This window comes from Aotus nancymaae, unplaced genomic scaffold (genome assembly GCF_030222135.1).
Source record: "Aotus nancymaae isolate 86718 unplaced genomic scaffold, 86718_ANA_hifiasm-v0.15.2.pri h1tg000051l, whole genome shotgun sequence".
In the NCBI taxonomy this organism is placed as follows: domain Eukaryota; kingdom Metazoa; phylum Chordata; class Mammalia; order Primates; family Aotidae; genus Aotus; species Aotus nancymaae.
Genome location: NW_026988465.1, coordinates 21,438,769 through 21,458,528, shown reverse-complemented (window position 1 = coordinate 21,458,528; position 19,760 = coordinate 21,438,769). Strand labels below are relative to the sequence as shown.

Below are 19,760 nucleotides of genomic sequence, written 5' to 3'. Positions count from 1 at the left end.
GTACTAGAACAGAACCTAACAGGAGATAATTATTCCAAGCACACAACAGCAGCAAGCACGGTGCTTTCTTTCCCTTCATTAGAACCCGAGGCTTCGCCTCCCAAAACTTTCTTCCCATACCTTTCCCAAAACTCTATCAAAACAGCGAGTCTTGGCCAAGGCCTTCACCACCTCCCGCAGATTCTGAGTCACGCCGTTCATCGTGGACGGTTTTCCGGCTTTTGGGCTCTGCACAAGAACAAACTTTGGAAGAGCCGGAAAGCCCAGAAGTTAACGGAAGAATGACACCGAGGGCGAAGAGCCTACACCCTTCTCCCCGACTAGGCGCGCAAGAGGTCGGGCGTCACGTGCGCCGCCTGCCACTGTCGTCCGCCCCCTAGTAACAGAGCGCGCACGCGCGTTTCGCCCCCACCTCCTCGGCGGTTCGCTTGTGGCGCAGCTGCACTAATTATTCTCGAAGAGCGGAGCAAGTTTCCCCGCCGGGCAGTTGATGCGGGGCGCCGGAGCGCGGGCGCCTGCGCAGAACCTGGTGTGGGCCTCCTGTTCCGCTTAAAGGGGCAATGCGGAAGCGGTAAAACGATGGAGCTCGGGAGCTGCCTGGAGGGCGGGACAGAGGCGGCGGGGGAAGAGGGCGAGCCAGCGGTGAAGAAGCGGCGACTTCTGTGTTTGGAGTTTGCCTCGGTCGCGAACTGCGATTCCGCTGTGGCTCAGTGCTACCTGACCGAGAACGACTGGGAGATGGAAGTAAGCTTTTGCTGGCATCGCGTCCTGCTCCGCTGACTAGGCCCGCGGAGCGCACTAACATCATCCCTGTGCCTTTGTCTTTCAGAGGGCACTGAACTCCTACTTCGAGCCTCCGCTGGAGGAGAGCGCCTTGGAACGCCGTCCTGAAACCACCGCTGAGCCCAAGATCTAGTAAGTGGTGAGGGGAGCGGGAGCCTATCCGGACGGAGGTGGTTTGATACCAGGTTGCGCTGCGCGTCCTGGGACCTGCCCTGGAGCTGGGCGGGAGATGCTGACGCAGAGCGCCCGGCGTTGCTGCTGCTGCGCGGAGATGCGCCGCAGCAGCGGATCGAGCGCTTTGCTCCCCTAGACGATCACTTCGAACGTTGTTTGGAGTCCAGGGAGGAAAAGCTGAAAATGTAATTTTTGACTCAAATGGTAGGAAATAGGTAAGCGAGAGGTCAAAACAAATGAGCGAAGGCAAAATCTTCTGACGAAGAATGGTAAATTGGAAGTCTCCTGGCTTCCTGTATTGTTTACTTGCTCTGGACTCTAGGCTGGCCAGCCCGAATAATAGTTTTTTTTTGTTGTTATTGTTGTTTTTAATGCACAACCACTCCTGTTACTTCATTGCCCCTCCCCAGTTCCTGCGCGACTGCTCTTAAAAAATGTAGATGCCTCACAAGGCCCTCTACTATTTGGCTCCACAACTTGGAACCTGTCTTTCGAGGTTCTAGGCATATAAAACTTTGTTTTTGCCAACGGGTCATTTTCTCTTGTCTTTGAGCCTTCATAAAGTTCTTTATTACCTCTGCCTGGAATTTTTTTCTCTTTCCTTCCTTGCTAATATTTATCTTAAAGGCCCAAGCTGAAACATGATTTATCTCCAGGAAGCTTTTCCTGATGTCCCAAGTCTGGGTAAGGTTCCTCTTTTGGGTACTCTTATAGCATCCTTCATGACCCCTGTTATAATAACTTAGTCCATATAATAATTGCTATTCATTATTTTATGTCTCCTACTAGACTGCATGTCTAGTAAGAAGTATCTGTTTTATACATTGTTAATTTCCCAAAGTCTGACACAGCATTTGACACATAGTAAGCTCCCAATAAATATGTACTGAATGTATAAAGTTCTCCCAGCTATGTACAGCCTGTGAAATTGACTGTTAATAGTGGAGACTGTATTTTCCCTTTGGCCTTTTCAGCTACCTCGCTTACAGATGTGATTAGATGTTTTCATTAAGTTTCTTTCTCTGTCTTGCCATTGGGGAATTGTCTACTCACCCACAGTGATCTGTCTCTGGCTCCCCTGTTTTACTAACCAGAGCAAGTTGGACTAGGAGGTGTTTACCTAGCTCAAACTGGCCAGTCAGATCCTCTCCTTGGTTTCAGAATTAGTACCAAGAGAGTCAAGTCTGAATCTTCCTATGGAGCTGGAACTGTAATATGTTAACTTAGCACCTGTGGAGATTCTTCCAGATTCTCATGTTTTGGTCACTCCAACCTGAGTTAATGTCTGTTGGTTGCAACAGACCATATTGTAACCAATAAATAGCAACAAAATAAGTGGATTTCCTGGAATAGGCACTCAGAAAAGATGTGGATCAAGCTTAGTAGTGGTGCATGGCTTTTAGGATTCTCTTACCTCGGGATGGTAAATTGGCAAAAACAGCAAAGGTGTTGATTAGGCTGTGGTCTTTTGTCTCTGAAAACTCAGGTCAAGTATGAATGAGAGTTAGCTTTTAAAGTTTAGTTTGCTAAAGAGAAAAATGGGGAACAGTCAAGCTTCGAGGTGTTTCTAAGGGCTGTGTATTCACAGAGCGTGACCTGATTAGATTTTTGATGTTGGCTTTAGCAAAAATGAAAGGAAAAGAAAAAAATTGATTAGAAGACTTTATGACCAGAAACACTCAAGCCTGCTGAGCAAGGGCTTTGGTTGTCTTAAACGAATGGGGCAGGAATCTCAATTCTTCAGTGAATTCCTGGGATATCAATCAACAAAAATTGAAATTGAACACAAAAGTGATTTAGCCCTCTACTTTGGAATCTATCTTCAGTGTCTGATAAGAGACAAGGGAAATCCTCTTAAAACAGCTATGCTGAGTCTTTTTTTTTTTGAGGAGGAGGAGTCTTCCTTTGTCACCCAGGCTGAAGTGCAAGCGGCTCACTGCAACCTCCGCCTCCTTGGTTCAAGGGATTCTCCTGCCTCAGCCTCCCAGTTAGCTGGGATTACAGGCGCCTGCCACCACGCCCAGCAAATTTTTGTATTTTTCGTAGAGACGGGCTTTCACCATGTTGGCCGGGCTCATCTCAAACTCTGACCTCAGGTGATTCTCCTGCCTTAGCCTCCCAAAGTGCTGGGATTACAGGCAAGAGCCACCACGCCTGGCCAACTATACTGAATCTTAGCTGCATATTGGAATTATCTGGGGAAATTAAAAAACCTGGAGATTCTAATTTAATTAGTCTGGAATGGGGCCCATTTATTTCTCATTGGCTTTTTTTTTTTTTGCTGTGCAGTGATTCTAATGCAAGGCCAGCATTGATAGCCCATGTCCCAAAGCCTTGTTAGGCAGAGTGTGGACCTCTGGACCAGCAGCATGCCACTCCTTGGGAGTTTGTTAGGCATGCAGAATCTTAGGCCTTACCCACACCTACTGAATCAGAGCCAAAATGCAAAGGTTCTAAGTCTATCTGTGCTATTTAGTAACTGTGTAACTTTTCTCTGCTTCAGTTTCTTTTCTTTTTTTTTTTTTTGAGATATCCTTTTGGAATTTGTTGCCCAGGCTGGAGTGCAGTGGGGCGATCTTGACTCACTGCAACCTCTGCCTCCCGAGTTCAAGCAATTCTCCTGCCTCAGCCTCCTGAGTAGCTAGGATTACAGGCATGTGCCACCACGCCTGGCTAATTTTGTATTTTTAGTAGGGACGGGATTTCACCGTGTTGGTCAGGCTGGTCTTGAACTCCTCACCTCAGGTGATCCACCTGCCTCGGCCTCCCAAAGTGCTGGGATTACAGGCTTGAGCCACTGCGCCCGGCCCTGCTTCGGTTTCTTTATCTGTGCAGCCCCTTCCTCATGGGGTTGTTGTAAAGATTAAGTGAGCCAATAGGTGTAAAACACTTGGAATTGTGCCTGGCATATGGAGCCCAGTAAGTATAAGCTATGATTAATGATTAATGACACCATCATGCTCTCCCCATACATCACCCATGACAGTCCACCCATTGAGGAAAGTAAGGGTTGTGTTTACAGTTTTATGAGGTAGACTGAGTTATAGTTGGGCATCTTTAAACTTGGGGAAAAAAGTGTATGTGCTGGATAGGTAAGGGGCCTAATGTGATGAACAAACACCTGGTCTTTGATAATAAATATATATTTTTAAATGCAATTATGAAATAGAAGATTTAACAGAAGTAAAGTGTTAACAATCTTTCCTTTCTGGTTTTAATGCTTTCAATGAAAAGGAAATTATATCTTTGATTAGGCATGAAATCATTTGGCTTTCTCTCTCTGGTGGTAAGATGTTGAAAAAAGTCTAATATTAGCTCATTGGTTTTTTTTTTTTTTTGAGGTGGAGTTTCGCTGTTGTTACCCAGACTGGAGTGCAATGGCGTGATCTCGGCTCACTGCAACCTCCGCCTCCTAGGTTCAGGCAATTCTCCTGCCTCAGCCTCCTGAGTAGCTGGGATTACAGGCGCGCACCACCATATCCAGCTAATTTTTGTGTTTTTAGTGGAGACGGGGTTTCACCTTGTTGACCAGGATGGTCTCAATCTCTTGATCTCGTGATCCACCCGCCTTGGCCTCCCAAAGTGCTGGGATTATAGGCGTGAGCCACCGCGCCTGGCTAGCTCATTGTTTAATAAGAGAACTTTTGAGCAGGGTGAAATTCACAAAAGAAAGTTTTGGGGTGTGGGTGAATTAAAAAATAAAAAAAAATAAGAAAGTTTTACACTTCAACTTACAGGGTGTTTTTGATGCTCTTGAAGGTTATTTTTATGTAAAAGGAAGACAATTCAAAATACTTTATGCTTCAAAATTGACATTAAGTTCCTAAGGCACCCAGATCGTGGCCTGTAAATACCATTCTTCACTGAAAGGAGCAAGGGCTTTTTAGAAATAACTGATTTCGTAGAATGGAAGGGGTTTAATGTAAAAATAAAGAAGTTAAAAAGAAATGACTGATTGCAGAGCAGGAGTGACAAAAGTACAAGATGAGCCTGTGGTATCTGTGGTATTAGAAAATAAGGAGGTGCCCAGAAAATATTGATATGCCAGAAGGGCACACAACCTAGTTTAAAAGCTGCCTACCCTCATTTCCCATCAAATCTGATGTAATCCAAGCAACAGAATACTTGGTAGGAATAGAATACAATCCATAAAAGAAGAAAAGAACCCATGCTGTTATAAATACAGTTGTTCAAGAGAGAAGGGAATATTTTTCCTTACAGGAAAACTCCAACAGTTAAATGTAGAAGGTATGAAGAATTAGAAAAATCTTCATTTGGGAATTGCCATGTTGATAATTATTTCAGGCAGGTATCATCAACAGATAACAAAACTAGTAGGCAAGTTCAGTGAACCACAGTATATTTATATAATCACAAAGTACTTTCCCACAAAATATTTTGACGGGGAAAATCGTAACTTTGTGGTGGAGAAATCTTTAATCAAGTGATCAAAGCTAGCTTCACCAGGAATGGGACAGCTCCATATCAGATGCTTGATAGGATGCATGGAGGAGGACATGCTATCACTTCTGTGACATTCCTGCCAAAAAATGCACAACCCGAATCAAATAATAAGAATACATAAACCCAAACTGAAAGACATTCTGTAAAATAAATGTCCTGTACTCTTCAACAGTGTCAGAGTCATTAGAGACAAAGACTAAAGAACTTTTCTGAATTAAAAGAGACATGCCATCTAACTGTAATGTGATCCTGGATTAGGACATGAGTAGCACAATTGGCAAGATCTGACTAGGTCTTTAAATTAGATAATATTAAATATAGTTGCAGGAAGCAATAAGAAAAAAAGTAAAAAATACATATCAATGATAATCTTCTGACTTGACGATTATACTAGAATGCACAGATATGTACCACATCTCAGTTGACAACAGACTGCATAAATGAAGATGATCCCTTTAGATTGTATTACTGTATTTTTGCTCTAATTTTTGCTCTACCTTTTCTATATTAGATATTTTAAAATACACAAATAGTTATTGTTACAGTTGCCTACAGTATTCAGTATAGTAGCAGTTGTACAGGTTTGTAGCATAGGCGCAATAGGCTAGACCGTATAGCCTAGCTGTGTAGGAGGCTATATACCATCTAGGTTTGTGTAAATTCTCTCTATGATGTTTGCACAATAATGAAGTCACCTAATAACACACTTCTTCAGATGTGATGCATATATCTCTAAGTATGTCTTCGTGTTTAGGAAATAACACAAAAATATTTAAACATGGTTCAGAATAAAAAGAATAAAGCAAGTAAATGTTAAGTGAAATGTTAACATTGGAGGCTGGCGCGGTGGCTCACGCCTGTAATCCCAGCACTTTGGGAGGCCAAGGCAGGTGGATCACCAGGTCAAGAGATCGAGACCATCCTGGCCAAGATGGTGAAACCCCATCTCTAAAAATAAATAAATAAATAAATAAAATTTTTAAGAAATGTTAACATTGGAGGAATCTGGGTGAATGGTATATTGGAATTTTTTGTTTTTAAACTAAATAAAAAATTGTTTTTGTAGTGCTAAAAGTGAAATTCAAAATAGAAAAGTTAAAATGTTGGCATTAAAATTATAAATTCAAGCACCTATTTAAATTTTTTTTTTTTTTTTTTTTTTTTTTTTGAGACAGAGTCTTGCTCTTGTTGCCCATGCTGGAGTGCAGTGGCATGATCTTGGCTCACTGCAACTTCCACCTCCCGGATTTAAGCAATTCTTCTTCCTCAGCCTCCTTGAGTAGCTGGGATTGCAGGCGTGCACCACCATGCCTGGCTAATTTTTGTATTTTTGGTAGAGTCAGGGTTTCACCATGCCGGTCAGGCTGGTCTCGAACTCCTGACCTCGTGATCTGCCCATCTTGGCCTCCCAAAAGCGTTGGAATTATGGGTGTGAGACACTGCAGCCTGCCTATTTTTAAAATGTATGAATAGTTTATAAATGCTTAGTTGTCGCCTTTTAATACTGTTTGTCCACTCATATGTCGGGGCATTGGTTGGGGGAGCAATTGGTGGATGGTGTAGTCAAGACTATGGACTGAAGCACATGCCTTTGTCCTCTCCAGTGTGGCAGTCTCAGGGTGGTTGGACTTTTTACGTGGCAGTTCCAGGGCTCCTGGAGGGAGTGTTCCAAAGGGCTTGAATGGAAGTGGCAGGTTATCTTAAGGCCTAGCCTCAAAAGTCTGGAATATGCTCTCCCTGTATTAAGAAAGCCACTAAGGCCCAGATTCAAAGGGGAAGGGTAGCAAAGAATGTGCAGTTGTTATTTATCTGCCACAGTGAGGTCTTATTTAAAATATGATTTAAAATGATTTCAAAAAGATTTAGAAATCTTACATTTCTGAGTCTAATTTGGGATCATAGTTTATACAGTTATTTTAGTGACACATGTCATTGAAGGATATTGAGTTGCCTGTGACTGCCTAAGTGAGCAAACATTTGGACAGTGCAATAAGAATCGTATCTATGAACCCAAAAGTATCTGAGACAGGTCTAAATGAATTTAGAAAGTTTATTTTGCCAAGGTTAAGGGTGCGCCTGTGACACACCCTCAGGAGGTGCTGACTGCCTGCTGGACGTGTGCCCAAGGTCGTTGGGCACAGCTTGTCAATGCCCTGACACACCAAGTGTTGCAGCAGAAAAAAAATTTATTTGAAGGCTGCCAAACCAGGAGACCAAATTCTCCTTGAGAAGTTTGGAGCTTGAGACTTTAAAGGGTTTGGAGTGGACCAAGGTGTGAGGATTGTTGGTTGGTCAGAGTGCAGCGATGAGGTCATAGGATCTGGGGATGAAGAAACTGCATTCCCATGCTGATACTGTTCTTCTGGGGGTGTCTGCAAACTGGTTGGTGTCAGCTTTCTGCTGGAATTCAGGGTCTGAAAAACATCTTAAGCAATTCTTTTTTTTTTTTGGAGATGGAGTTTTGCTCTTGTTGCCTAGGCTGGAGTGCTGTGGCACGATCTTGGCTTACTACAACCTCCACGTCCCAGGTTCAAGCGATTCTCCTGCCTCAGCACTCCCACCCCTCGAGTAGCTGGGATTACAGGCATGTACCACCATGCCCAGCTAATTTTGTATTTTAAGTAGAGATGGGGTTTTGCCATGTGGGACAGGCTGGTTTCGAACTCCTGACCTCAGGTGATCCACGCTCCTCGGCCTCCCAAAGTGCTGGGATTACAGGCGTGAGCCACTGCTCCCAGCCCATCTTAAGCAATTCTTAAACAAAAGCCTTATGATTCTGATGTCAGAGATCCTACCCTTAGGAACCATGAGGATGCAGCTGGTCAGTATGTAGTGCTATGGGATGAAAGTGCTATGGGCCAAAGTTAAGCAAGATTAATGCTGAATTATATTTTTATCTGGAACCTGGCATGTAATTCTTGTTAACCCTGTGAGGACAGTGTCACTTTTAGGGCTCTGTTAAAATTTGTCTGTAAAATGAGGGCTACAAATACAAAATAATTCTTAATCAGTTTATAGATTATTTGCAAAGCTGTGTTTCATTCCTGTCTTGCCAGTGTTGACCTAACCAATGAAGAAACAGCTGATTCCACCAGTTCTGAAATCAGCCCATCTGAAGATACTCAGCAAGAAAATGGCAGCATGTTCTCTTTTATTACCTGGAATATTGATGGATTAGATCTAAACAATCTGGCAGAGAGGGCTCGAGGGGTGTGTTCCTATTTAGTTTTGTAAGTATTATCCCTTCTCTTTAATAGTAATGTGTCTTACATATAAACAAAGTAACAGTTTAAGGTTATGAGCTTTAGAATTAAACCTAAGTTCGGCCTGGCGTGGTGGCTCAGCCTGTAATCAGCACTTTGGGAGGCCAAGGTGGGTAGATGACAAGGTCAGGAGATAAATTCTATCCTGGCCAACATGGTGAAACCCTGTCTCTACTAAAAAAAATAGAAAAATTAGCCAGGCATGGTGGCACACACCTGTAATCCCAGCTACTCGGGAGGCTAGGGCAGGAGAATTGCTTGAACCTGGAAGGTGGAAGTTGCAGTGACTCGAGATCATTCCAGTCTCGCTCTAGCCTGGTGACAGAGCGAGACTCCACCTCAAAAAAAAAAAAAAAAGACCTAAGTTCAATGTTCAGCTCTGAGAAGAAATATCTGAAAGAAATTGAGGTGATTGCCTCTGAGAGAGCAGTATTGCAGGCTGCAGCAAAGAGGAAACACTAATTTTTGTTAGAAGCCTTTTAGTACTGTTTTCTTCTTAAACTTCGTTTATAATAACTGTGAAATTAAAACTACCAAAAAGATTCTATTTGTGCCCCCATACTGGCTCTGTGACCTTGGGCAAATCACTTAAGTTCTCTGGTGGTCAGTTTTCTTCATTGTAGATAATAACTGCTTTAAGAAGATTGAAAGAAACGTTGAAAGCATCTATTAGTGTGTAGGACCATTGCAGTCTCTCAATATAGTGGTTTCTATTGTCAGTTATTCTGGTTTTTAAAAATAAGTTTCTTATAGTATTACATTAATAGCACAGGGCTGGGTGCGGTGGCTCACCTCTGTGATCCCAGCACTTTGGGAGGCTGAGACAGGCGAATCACCAGGTTAAGAGATTGAGACCATCCTGGCCAACATTGTAAAACCCTGTCTCTACTAAAAATACAAAAAAAAAAAAATGGGTTGGGCATCGTGGCGTGTGCCTGTAGTCCCAGATACTCGGGAGGCTGAGGGAGGAGAATCACTTGAACCTGGGAGATGGAGGTTGCAATGAGCTGAAATTGCGCCACTGCCCTCCTGCCTGGGCAACAGAGTGAGACTCTGTCTCAAAAAAAAAAAAAAGCACAGATCTTTCTCATTTTATAATTATCAAAGATCAGCATAAACACTCAATATTAGGTGCCCTAGAGGATAATAGTTTTTTGTTTTTGGTATGTTGTGGAATTTCCTTCATTTAGGTAGCTGAAAATGAAATGGTATACTTGGTATTTGTCATAAATTGATGTTTTTCATTAGGTACAGCCCAGATGTGATGTTTCTACAGGAAGTTATTCCCCCATATTGTAGCTACCTAAAGAAGAGAGCAAAAAATTATGAGATTATTACAGGTAACAATTTTTGTTGTTTAACTTGTCTTTGAAAAACAGATTAGTGAAAAATAAATCAAAGTTAGTCTATTGGAACATAGAGAAGAAAAAGCACAAATAAATAAGTTTGAGAAAACTAAGCAAGACACAGGATACTACAAGAAGTATAGGAGAATATTTCATACAACTTAATAAGTGTGAAAAGGTGGTTGAAATGGATGATTTTTCAGGAAAATATAAATTACTAAAATTTGAGAAACTGAATACTTTTGGTGAAAATCAGTTGTTACAAGTTTTAAGTGGAATAATTATATTGTGGTTATGCTTTTTCAAAAAATCTTTATTTTATAATTCATTTTGTTGTTCTTTTTGACTTTTTTTGCCCTGAATAATTTAGTTTTTAAATTTTCCATCTATTTTGTTTTTGCTAAATATATTTAAAATACTACTTTGGCCACATCTCGTGATTTTCATATACAGTCTTTCCTAGGTATCCTCAGGGGATTGGTTCTAGGGTTCCTCAATGGATACCAAAATTCACACATACTCAGGTTCCTCAGTCTGCCCTGCAGAACCCACCTATGTGAAAAGTGAGCACTCCATATCTGCAGGTTTCGCGTCTGGGAATACTGTATTTTCAACCCACATTTGGTTATGGATGCAGAACCCCCAGATACAGAGGACCAACTGTATTTATTATTGAAAAATATCTGTATAAAGGACCCTTGAAGTTCAAACCTGTGTTTTTCAGGGGTCAACTGTGTAGTGTTTTCTCTGACGTTCATTTTTATATAGTGTGTGATTTTTAATTTCAGTTGACTCCTTAATCAAGAATTACTAAGGAGAGGCTTCTCTCTCCATCTGTGTGTCTCTCTTTATGAAACTTTTCTGTATTCTCTTGGGGATTCTTTTAGGATTTCTGATTTCCATGCTTCCTTCTTGGTTTACTTACTAATTTTATTGGAACACCTTCTCTTATTACTTTCTAAGAAGTAGTGCATGGTTAGTGAAGTTTTTGAATCCCAGCATAGTAGAAAATGCCTGTGTTGTAGCATTGTGGTTCTTGATAGTTTGACTGAAGATAGATATCTGGGTAAATAGATGTTTTCCTTCAGAATTCTAAGGCATTCTTCAGTGTCTTCTAGTTTCCATTATTGATGATGGATGATAAGGCTGATGCCATTCTAATTCTTAATGTTTTCTTTTTCCCTGCTCTGTGGAAGCTTTGAGGGTCTTGTTTTTAACCCTCATGTTCTTTGGTCTTTTTAAAATTTATTGTGCTGAATGCTTGGTGGGAACTTTAAATCTGGATATATGGAATACCTTAGTTGTGAAAAACCTGAGTTGTGGAAAATCCTTTTCTCTCTCCCTCCGTCCCACCCTTCCCCTCGCCTCTCCTTTCATTTTTTTCATTATTTCTCTTTCCTTTCTCCCTCTCTCTTCTTCCCTCCCTTAAAATTTTTTACTCTTCCCTTTTTTCTGAACTCCCTCTGTTAAACGGTGGACTTCCTGTGTTGATCCTTGAATTTTCTTAACTTTCTCTTACTTTCCTATCTCAATTGACTGTGTGTTGTACTTTCTTGGCAAGTATCTTGATGTATAGATATCACTATTTTAATTTTCCAGGCCTCCTATTCACTGAATATCTTCTTTATGACCATACTTTTCTTGGTTTATAGATATGTTATCTTTTTTGTTCTTCATTTGTTTTAGGTTTTAATCTCGTTACCTGCATTGTTTTTATTTTCTTCTGTTTGTTTTGATTATGTTAGGTCATAGCAGTATCCATCATGTCATGTTAGACCTGTTCCTTAAATATTTAGGGATCCTTGGCTTTTGGTTCACATTTAAACACCAGACACTAAAATGTTGATTACAGCTTAGTATGCCTGAGCTAGGCTAAGTAGTATACCTTATTGGAGAGGGATGAGGGATTAATTGTGGAGCAAATTGCTTATTTATTTGAGGGAGACCCACAATTGTCAGTGTGTTGGTATATACAGGCCTTTAATCTGAGGCCGTTTTGTTTTTCCAAAAAGGAATTATTTAGTTTTCTGCCTTCTGGGTGTTGGGGCTGGGGTGGTGTGCTTGTTTTGCCTACCTTCGGGAAGCAGGTCAGGGGAAGGAAGCTAAGCAGGCACACTTTACTTAATCCCTGTTCACCTCATTCCCCTATCAGCCCTGCGTTAACACACACGCCCCTCCCTGTGCCTGGTGACTCTGGAGCCTCTAGAATTTAGTTTCTCTGTAAAACTGTAGTTTCCTGTTAATAGAGGGCCAGTCACTTAGCTTTGAGGAGTTGAGGAAACCTGGGAGTTTTTTTTACCCCATATCCAGACCTTGAACTGGCCCTCCTCTTCTTAGCTCAGCACCTTACCTTTTGTGGTACCTTTATGTTCAATACTAAGTGTTTCCAGATTTTGGTGGAGCAGATCTGCTTGCTTCCTGTCTATGGTTCTCTGCCACAGTCACTTAAGTGGTTTCCCTCTGTTTTGATAAACCAGTTACCATGTCTCCATCTGTTTTCTGAAAAATTATTGGAAGCTTTCAATCACGGCACCTCTGATCCTATTTTCTATTCTTGTAGGTTTATATCTTTGTATATTTTTATTCATTTACTATAATTTTTCTGGAACTTCTAGTATGAGAAGTAGTAAGTGTATATCAGTTGGCCACAGTTTGTCTCATCTATTCCGTGTCGTTCAGAAATTTCTCAAGTTTTCTCATCTGATACTGGCAGCATTAATTATTTTTTTTGGCACTTGTGTGCCTTTATTTTTTAAATTTCTTCTAAGCTTTTAGTTAAAATTTGGGAGGGAGGAGGTAGACTTGTTTGGCCATGATGAACTATTTTGAAATAATAGTTTACTTTGAAGATTTAGATCCATGTAAATGTCTGTTACCCGTTTGTTATAAAAATCTTCAATAGGCAAACTTGTGGTAAACTGAAAATACCCTTGACCTTCTCAGCCTAAATTCTTATCCACAAACATTTGTAGGCCATGAAGAAGGATATTTCACAGCTATAATGTTGAAGAAATCAAGAGTGAAATTAAAAAGCCAAGAGATTATTCCTTTTCCAAGTACCAACATGATGAGAAACCTTTTGTGTGTGCATGTGAGTAATTTTTAAAAATTGAATGTTTTATAAAAAAAGGAATAGACTTTTTCATAGTTTTGTGGTGTTATTTTTAAAACCATTGCCTGTAGAGAAAAATTTGCTTCACATATGTAGATTCTTTTAGTCTTAAAAACTTTCTAAAATTAAGTTTTTACATAAATTTTAAATGCAAATAGACTTAGAATTATCAATCTGTTGTTTTCTTAACAATATTTGAGAGTTTGGGCCAGACACAATGGCTCACACCTGTAATCCCAGCACTTTGGGAGGCCGAGGAGGGTGGATCATGAGGTCAGGAGTTCCAGACCAGCCTAGCCAATATGGTGAAACCTTGTCTCTACTAAAAAATACAAAAATTAGCTGGGAGTAGCGGCATGGCTGTCGTCCCAGCCACTCGGGAGGCTGAGGCAGAAGAATCACTTGAACCTGGGAGGTGGAGGTTGCAGTAAGCCAAGATCACGCCACTGCACTCAGGCCTAGGTGACAGAGCAAGACTCTGTCACAAAAAAAAAAAAAAAAAAAGAAAATTATTGAGAGTTTGCTAACATTCCACATTCGCTTCCTAAAGTAATGTTTTTACTTTCTCATCTGTATATGCTACTATATTGTATTCTATGAGACTTAAAAAATGAAAAATAGATCTTGCTCTCATATAGTTTATAGATAAGTAAGGGAGAGTGTATATATAGTAACTAAAACATAGGAAAGGCATAAATGATGTATGGAAGTTTAGAGAAAGGAGAGATGACTTTTAGCCAGATTGTTTAGTGAGGGTTTTATAGAGGTGATGGTATTTGAATTGAACCCTGAAAAATATGTGAACATAGACATTAAGAAGAGTCCAGGAAGAGAAACCACCATTGGCAAACTTGTGCAAGTTGCGAGAGGTGTACATATACGAGTATGAGTGAGCGTTCTATTCAGTTGGGTGTAGGGGCCATGGAGAGGGAAGTGTGACAGGTTGAGAAGTAGGTGGTAGGCTCCAAATGATAGAAGAGCATACCAATATGAAAGAATTAGCTTTGATTCTGCAGGCACTTAGTATAATGACAGATTGTATCTTGTTCGTGTCTTAATTGCAAATGGTAAATGATTCTCATTCATTCAATTAACTGACTTTTGGAATACCTATATGCCAGCCAGGCCCTTAATAATACAGCAATAAATAAGAATCATCTCTGCTTTGCAAATGACTTATGGCTTTGTAGGAGGGAAATAATTATCCTTTTAATTTAGTCTAAGGGGCTTTAAAACAGTCTATTCAGCATGCTCTAGGTATATTGAGGAGGGAGCCATTGGGGACCCTGGGAAAAGGCCTGGGGACACTGGGGAAAGGTTCACAGTGGAGGTGACATCTGGGGGTAGGTTGTACTTGCTGAACAGTCTTCTTTTGGGGCAGGGTTAGTACTTTAATACTTCTTTTGATCCAGAGGGATAGACACAGTGCTGATTACACAGTTTCAGTTAGTAAATATATACCAATTGGTAGATCAGTCTGCTGATTTTGTTACCAAAGGTCAGTATTAATAGTCAGCGGACAATTTTATTAACTAGGTATTTGTCCTGTTGCAGGTGAATGTGTCAGGAAATGAGCTTTGTCTTATGACATCCCATTTGGAGAGCACCAAAGGGCATGCTAAGGAACGAATGAATCAGTTAAAAATAGTTTTAAAGAAAATGCAAGAGGCTCCAGAGTCAGCAACAGTTATATTTGCAGGAGATACAAACCTAAGGGATCAAGAGGTGAGTACAAACTCAGTTCGATGTTTGAGGACAGATTATTGCTATGGAAACTAATTTAGGTTCCTTTAACTAAAGCTGTTAAAAGTAGGACCTTTAGTCACTCAAAATGTCTTAAGTGACCTTGCAAATCAGCAAATACTTGTTTAGCCTATGCTGTATGCCTAGAGGTAGAAGGGGCTCTTTTTGGAGAAAAATAAAACTGTGCATGAGAAATAGACAATGCAAAACAACACACACACACACACACACACACACACACACACACAGGATTAGAAAGAGAAAATGATTTTAGAAGAGTTTAGAAAAGGTTGTTTCTTTGCAGTATTCCTAGTTGCAAAATGAAAATAACAGAAAGATTTGACCATGATGATTGTCCATAACTCTCTTTCTTGTGAGGTTTGCAGTATTCCTAGTTGCAAGATGAGAATAACAGAAAGATTTGACCATGATGATTGTCCATAACGCTCTTCCTTGTGAGGTTTCCTTTTCTTTCTTGGCATATTAGCCTTTTTTACACACTTTTCCTGCCACCACCATGCCCATATCTCCAGGTCTGAAACAAAGTCTTTTTCTCTCTGCCTATTATAGTTAAGTTGAGACACAGTGGAATTTTTCAGGACCTTAAAAAATTAAACGTAGAATTATTGTGTGATACATCAATCACACTTCTAGGTGTATGTACCCAAAAGAAGTGAAAGCAGGTATTTGAACAGATATTTGTGTACCTATGCATGTTCACAGCAGTGTTCTTCACAATAGCTAAAAGGTGGGAGCAGCCCAAGTATCACTGACAGATGAATAAACAAACTGTGCTATATGCATACAGTGAAATATTATTCAGACTTAAAAAGGAAGAAACTTTGACACATGCTACAATATGGGTGAATTTTTTTTTTTTTTTTTTTAGACAGAGTCTCCCTCTATTACCAGGCTAGAGTGCAGTGGCGCGATCCTGGCTCACTGCAACTTCCGTTTTCTGGTTTCAAGCAATTCTCCTGCCTCAGCCTTCCGAGTAGCTGGGACTACAGGCACGCACCACCACACGCGGCTAATTTTTTGTACTTTTAGTAGAGACGGGGTTTCACCATGTTGGCCACGATGGTCTCAATCTCTTGACCCCGTGATCCGCCCACCTTGGCCTCCCAAAGTGCTGGGATTACAGGCGTGAGCCAACGCACCCAGCCATGGGTAAATCTTAAAAGATATTATGCTGAGTGAATGAAGTCAGTCCAAAAAGGAAAAGATATTATGTGATTCCTCCTATATGAATATCCAAAACTGGTCAAATTTAGAGAGACAGAAATTAGGATGGTGTCTGCCAGGGAATATGGGAATGGCGAATTAGTGTTTAATGGATACAGAGTTTCAGTTGGGGAAGATGAAAAGGTTCTGGAGATGGATGATGGTCACGGTTGTATAATTATGTAAATGTACTTAATGCTATATCACTGTACACTTAAAAATTGTTAAAATGGCTAGGCATGGTGGCTCATACCTGTAATCCTAGCACTTTAGGAGGCCAAGGTGGGAAGATCACTTGAGTCCAGGAGTTTGAGACCAGCCTGGCCAACACGGTGAAACTCCATCTCTACTAAAAATATAGAAATTAGCTGGGCATGGTGGCACATGTCTGTAATCCCAGCTTGGCAGGAGGCTGAGGCACTAGAATTGCTTGAACCTGGGAGGCAGAAGCTGTAGTGAACTGAGATTGCACCACTGAACTCCAGCCTGGGCAACAGAGTGAGAATCCATCTCAAAAAAAAATTTTTTTTTTTTTTTTGCTAAAACGATAAATCTTATATTGTGTATATGTTACCATACACATTTTTTAAAAAAATCCTGGAGTGTGAATGAGTGAACAGAGAATTAATATTATTAATAAATTTCCAATAAAACTGAAGGCAGTTGACGTTATCAGATCATATAAATGCTTTACCTCTAAAGTTGTAGACTGAAGCAGAGTGGCAGTTTTCCTTCTTTTTACTTGACTTCAGTTTTTAAAAACAGGTAACAGCAGTAACAGGCCATGTATGTTCAGGCTTCTAAGTTTTATCTGACGCCCAAAGTTAGGAAGCTACTTACAGCAGAAGAGAAGGGGCAAATTCCAAACCTCTCTGGCCTCTCTGGCTGTCTTGATATTTTTATATTACCTTCTTACTACTATGCAGCATAATAATTTTTATAAAGTATCTAGTTATTTTGCATTTGTGCATTAATAATTTCTGAGATTCTGGTTTGAATATTGCACTCAGACACGGTATAGCAAATAATAGCAAAAACACCTTTTTTGGATTTTTTTTTTAGGTAGTGGGGAAAAGGCTATGTCTATCGTAATAATATTCTTTTTCTTTTCAGGTTACCAAATGTGGTGGTTTACCCAACAACATCGTGGATGTCTGGGAGTTTTTGGGCAAACCTAAACATTGCCAGTATACATGGGATACACAAATGAACTCTAATCTTGGAATAACTGCTGCATGTAAGCTTCGTTTTGATCGAATATTTTTCAGAGCAGCAGCAGAAGAGGGACACATTATTCCCCGAAGTTTGGACCTTCTTGGATTGGAAAAACTGGACTGTGGTAGATTTCCTAGTGATCACTGGGGTCTTCTGTGCAACTTAGATATAATATTGTAAAATGGTTTTCAAATGTGATTTTTGCAGATATAATTCCACCTTCTGGAAAGGTACGTTTAATGTGGAGGAAATAAGTACTAGATCATTGTCACAGAAAAACCAACTATGATTTGTGTTTGTTTTCAGAATTCAACATTAAAGATTAATGTTTATTTAAATGAATGCATTCCTGTGTTCAGGATGTGAGTCCATTTAATAAAGAGCATAGAGCCTGTCAAAGTTTTTAACAGTGCTTGTAGCTGCCAGCTAGATTCCAAACAGGGACCACATTGTCTCTGGGCTAATGTTGATATTTTTCCATCCAGGCACTGAATTCGTTAATATTTAAAATATGTCTTCAAAAGAAAACATAAGATATTATTGAGTTCTTGGGACTGGATCCTTTATTTCATAAGTTCAGATAATCTTAAATGAAAAAGTATGATTATCTGCAGTTAAGTAGATGACTGCTATTCCATATCAGACGTGATTTTTGTTAGCTAACTACATAATTGGCAAGCTATAATTGAAACCTATGGCTTAAAATTCCTTAGTACTTTGTGATTAATGTTTCTAGTCATGTTGCCAACGGAGGCAAAGTTAGGCTTGATGATGGTTAAAATCAGTTGGATAGCACCATGGAACATTTTTCTAACAGAAAAATAAATGCATGAAGATATATAGCCTTTTAGTGTGGCTAATTGGAAAATGGAAATGTTTTACAGGAACTAAATGCAAATTACTTTTAAGTGTGCTTTAAAGAAAAATATTTTCCCCACAAGAGAAATTTAAATAAATAATTGTATTTGTTTATAGTTTGGTTTAGTATGTTTTTGTGTCCATGATGAGATTAAATTTTTTACCTGCTAATTGCTTCTGGTTCTTCCTCTTTGTAGCTGCTTCTTCCTCTTTGTGTGGAAGAAAACAGATTTACATTTTCTTCTCATTCCACCAAGAATTACCAAGAATATATCTGCTTCCCGTGTATGAAAAAAAGAAAGCAAGGGAGAATAAATAGACGTAACAGAACCTTATTTATATCAGGAGTGCCGAAATTTAAACACCTAAAAAAAGACATTTGTATGTAATGTTCCCTTTGTAGTGACGAGAAAGAGTTAAACATTAATCATTAAAAATAAAAAATGAGAACAGATGTTCATAGTTGAGTAGCATACATCATAGAGGTAATACAATAGTTCATTTCTGTGGGAAACGGATTGTTCTGGCATAAATTGCTTTCATTTGGAAGAGTTAAATTCAAATCACATTGCAAAAAATAGATGGGTGAAAGTCTAAATTCTTTTTTTTTTTTTTTTTTTTTTTGAGACGGAGTCTCACTCTGTCGCTCAGGCTGGAGTGCAATGGCACACTCTCAGCTCACCACAACCTCCGCCTCTTGGGTTCAAGCGATTCTTCTGCCTCAGCCTCCCGAGTAACTGGGATTACAGGCATGTGCTGCCATCACTCCCAGCCACCATGCCCAGCTAATTTTTGTGTTTTTAGTAGAGACGGGGTTTCACCATGTTGGTCAGGCTGCTCGAACTCCTGACCTCGTGATCCACCCGCCTCGGCCTCCCAAAGTGCTGGGATTACAGACATGAGCCACTGTGCCCAGCCAAAAGTTTAAATTCTTTAACAAATACAATATAGTATGTTAGATTATACAAAAGATTATCAGCCGGGTGTAGTGGGTCATACCTGTAGTCCTAGCACTTTGGGAGGCCAAGGCAGGTGGATCACCTGAGGTTGGGAGTTAGAGACTAGCCTACCCAACATGGTGAAATCCCGTCTCTACTGAAAATACAAATTTTAGCCGGGAGTGATTGCAGGCACCTGGAATCCCAGCTGCTGAAGAGGCTGAGGCAGGAGAATTGCCTGAACCTGGGAGGTGGAGGTTGCAGTGAGCCGAGATCCTGCCATTGCACTCTAGCCTGTACGGGAAGAGCGGAACACCATCTCAAAAATTAATTAAATAAAGGATTGTCAAATTGTTCTGAAGCTGTGAAAGTATTATTTCTTTTATATAACTCACAGCATCTACATGAAATACCCTCTTGTATACTGCTTATGACAAAATCTAAAAAACAAGCTATAAGTGAAGCATGTAGAAACCACTTTTAGTCTGCTTGCATGAGCAATAGTTCTCAATGCATTAACGTACTAATCTGCTGTATCTTGAGTTTTTTACTTGGAACTTTTCAAACTTTTTCCAGTATAGTAGCTTTGCTTACCTTACCTTCCTGCTTAGTGAAATTCCAACTTAGAATTTTCCTTTTT

At 40.2% G+C, this 19,760-nt stretch overlaps 2 protein-coding genes across 2 annotated transcripts in view; one reads left to right on the top strand and one right to left on the bottom strand.

Moving 5' to 3' along the window:
• Positions 1 to 339, bottom strand: part of ACOT13 (acyl-CoA thioesterase 13) — a 42,830-nt gene extending 42,491 nt beyond the window's left edge. Inside the window, exon 1 of the mRNA XM_012458526.3 lies at positions 121 to 339. Coding sequence (XP_012313949.1) covers positions 121 to 201 — 81 coding nt within the window. The 5' untranslated portion in view covers positions 202 to 339. The remainder of the gene's footprint in view (positions 1 to 120) is intronic.
• A 191-nt stretch (positions 340 to 530) lies between these two features.
• Positions 531 to 18,353, top strand: TDP2 (tyrosyl-DNA phosphodiesterase 2). Its single transcript, XM_012458524.3, has 7 exons — positions 531 to 744; positions 830 to 915; positions 8,478 to 8,651; positions 9,933 to 10,024; positions 13,003 to 13,121; positions 14,697 to 14,867; positions 17,223 to 18,353. The coding sequence occupies exons 1-7, from the start codon at positions 580 to 582 to the stop codon at positions 17,502 to 17,504; spliced, it is 1,089 nt and encodes a 362-aa protein (XP_012313947.2). The 5' UTR covers positions 531 to 579; the 3' UTR covers positions 17,505 to 18,353.
• Positions 18,354 to 19,760: the final 1,407 nt, after the last annotated feature.

What these genes read in the sequence shown, in the direction of transcription:
- TDP2 (XM_012458524.3), top strand. Translation starts at nt 580, where the DNA reads ATGGAGCTCGGGAGCTGCCTGGAGGGCGGGACAGAGGCGGCGGGGGAA. An exon ending in ACCGCTGAGCCCAAGATCTA is followed by an intron (nt 916 to 8,477) that starts GTAAGTGGTGAG and finishes CTGTCTTGCCAG; the next exon opens with TGTTGACCTAACCAATGAAG. An exon ending in GTGTGTTCCTATTTAGTTTT is followed by an intron (nt 8,652 to 9,932) that starts GTAAGTATTATC and finishes GTTTTTCATTAG; the next exon opens with GTACAGCCCAGATGTGATGT.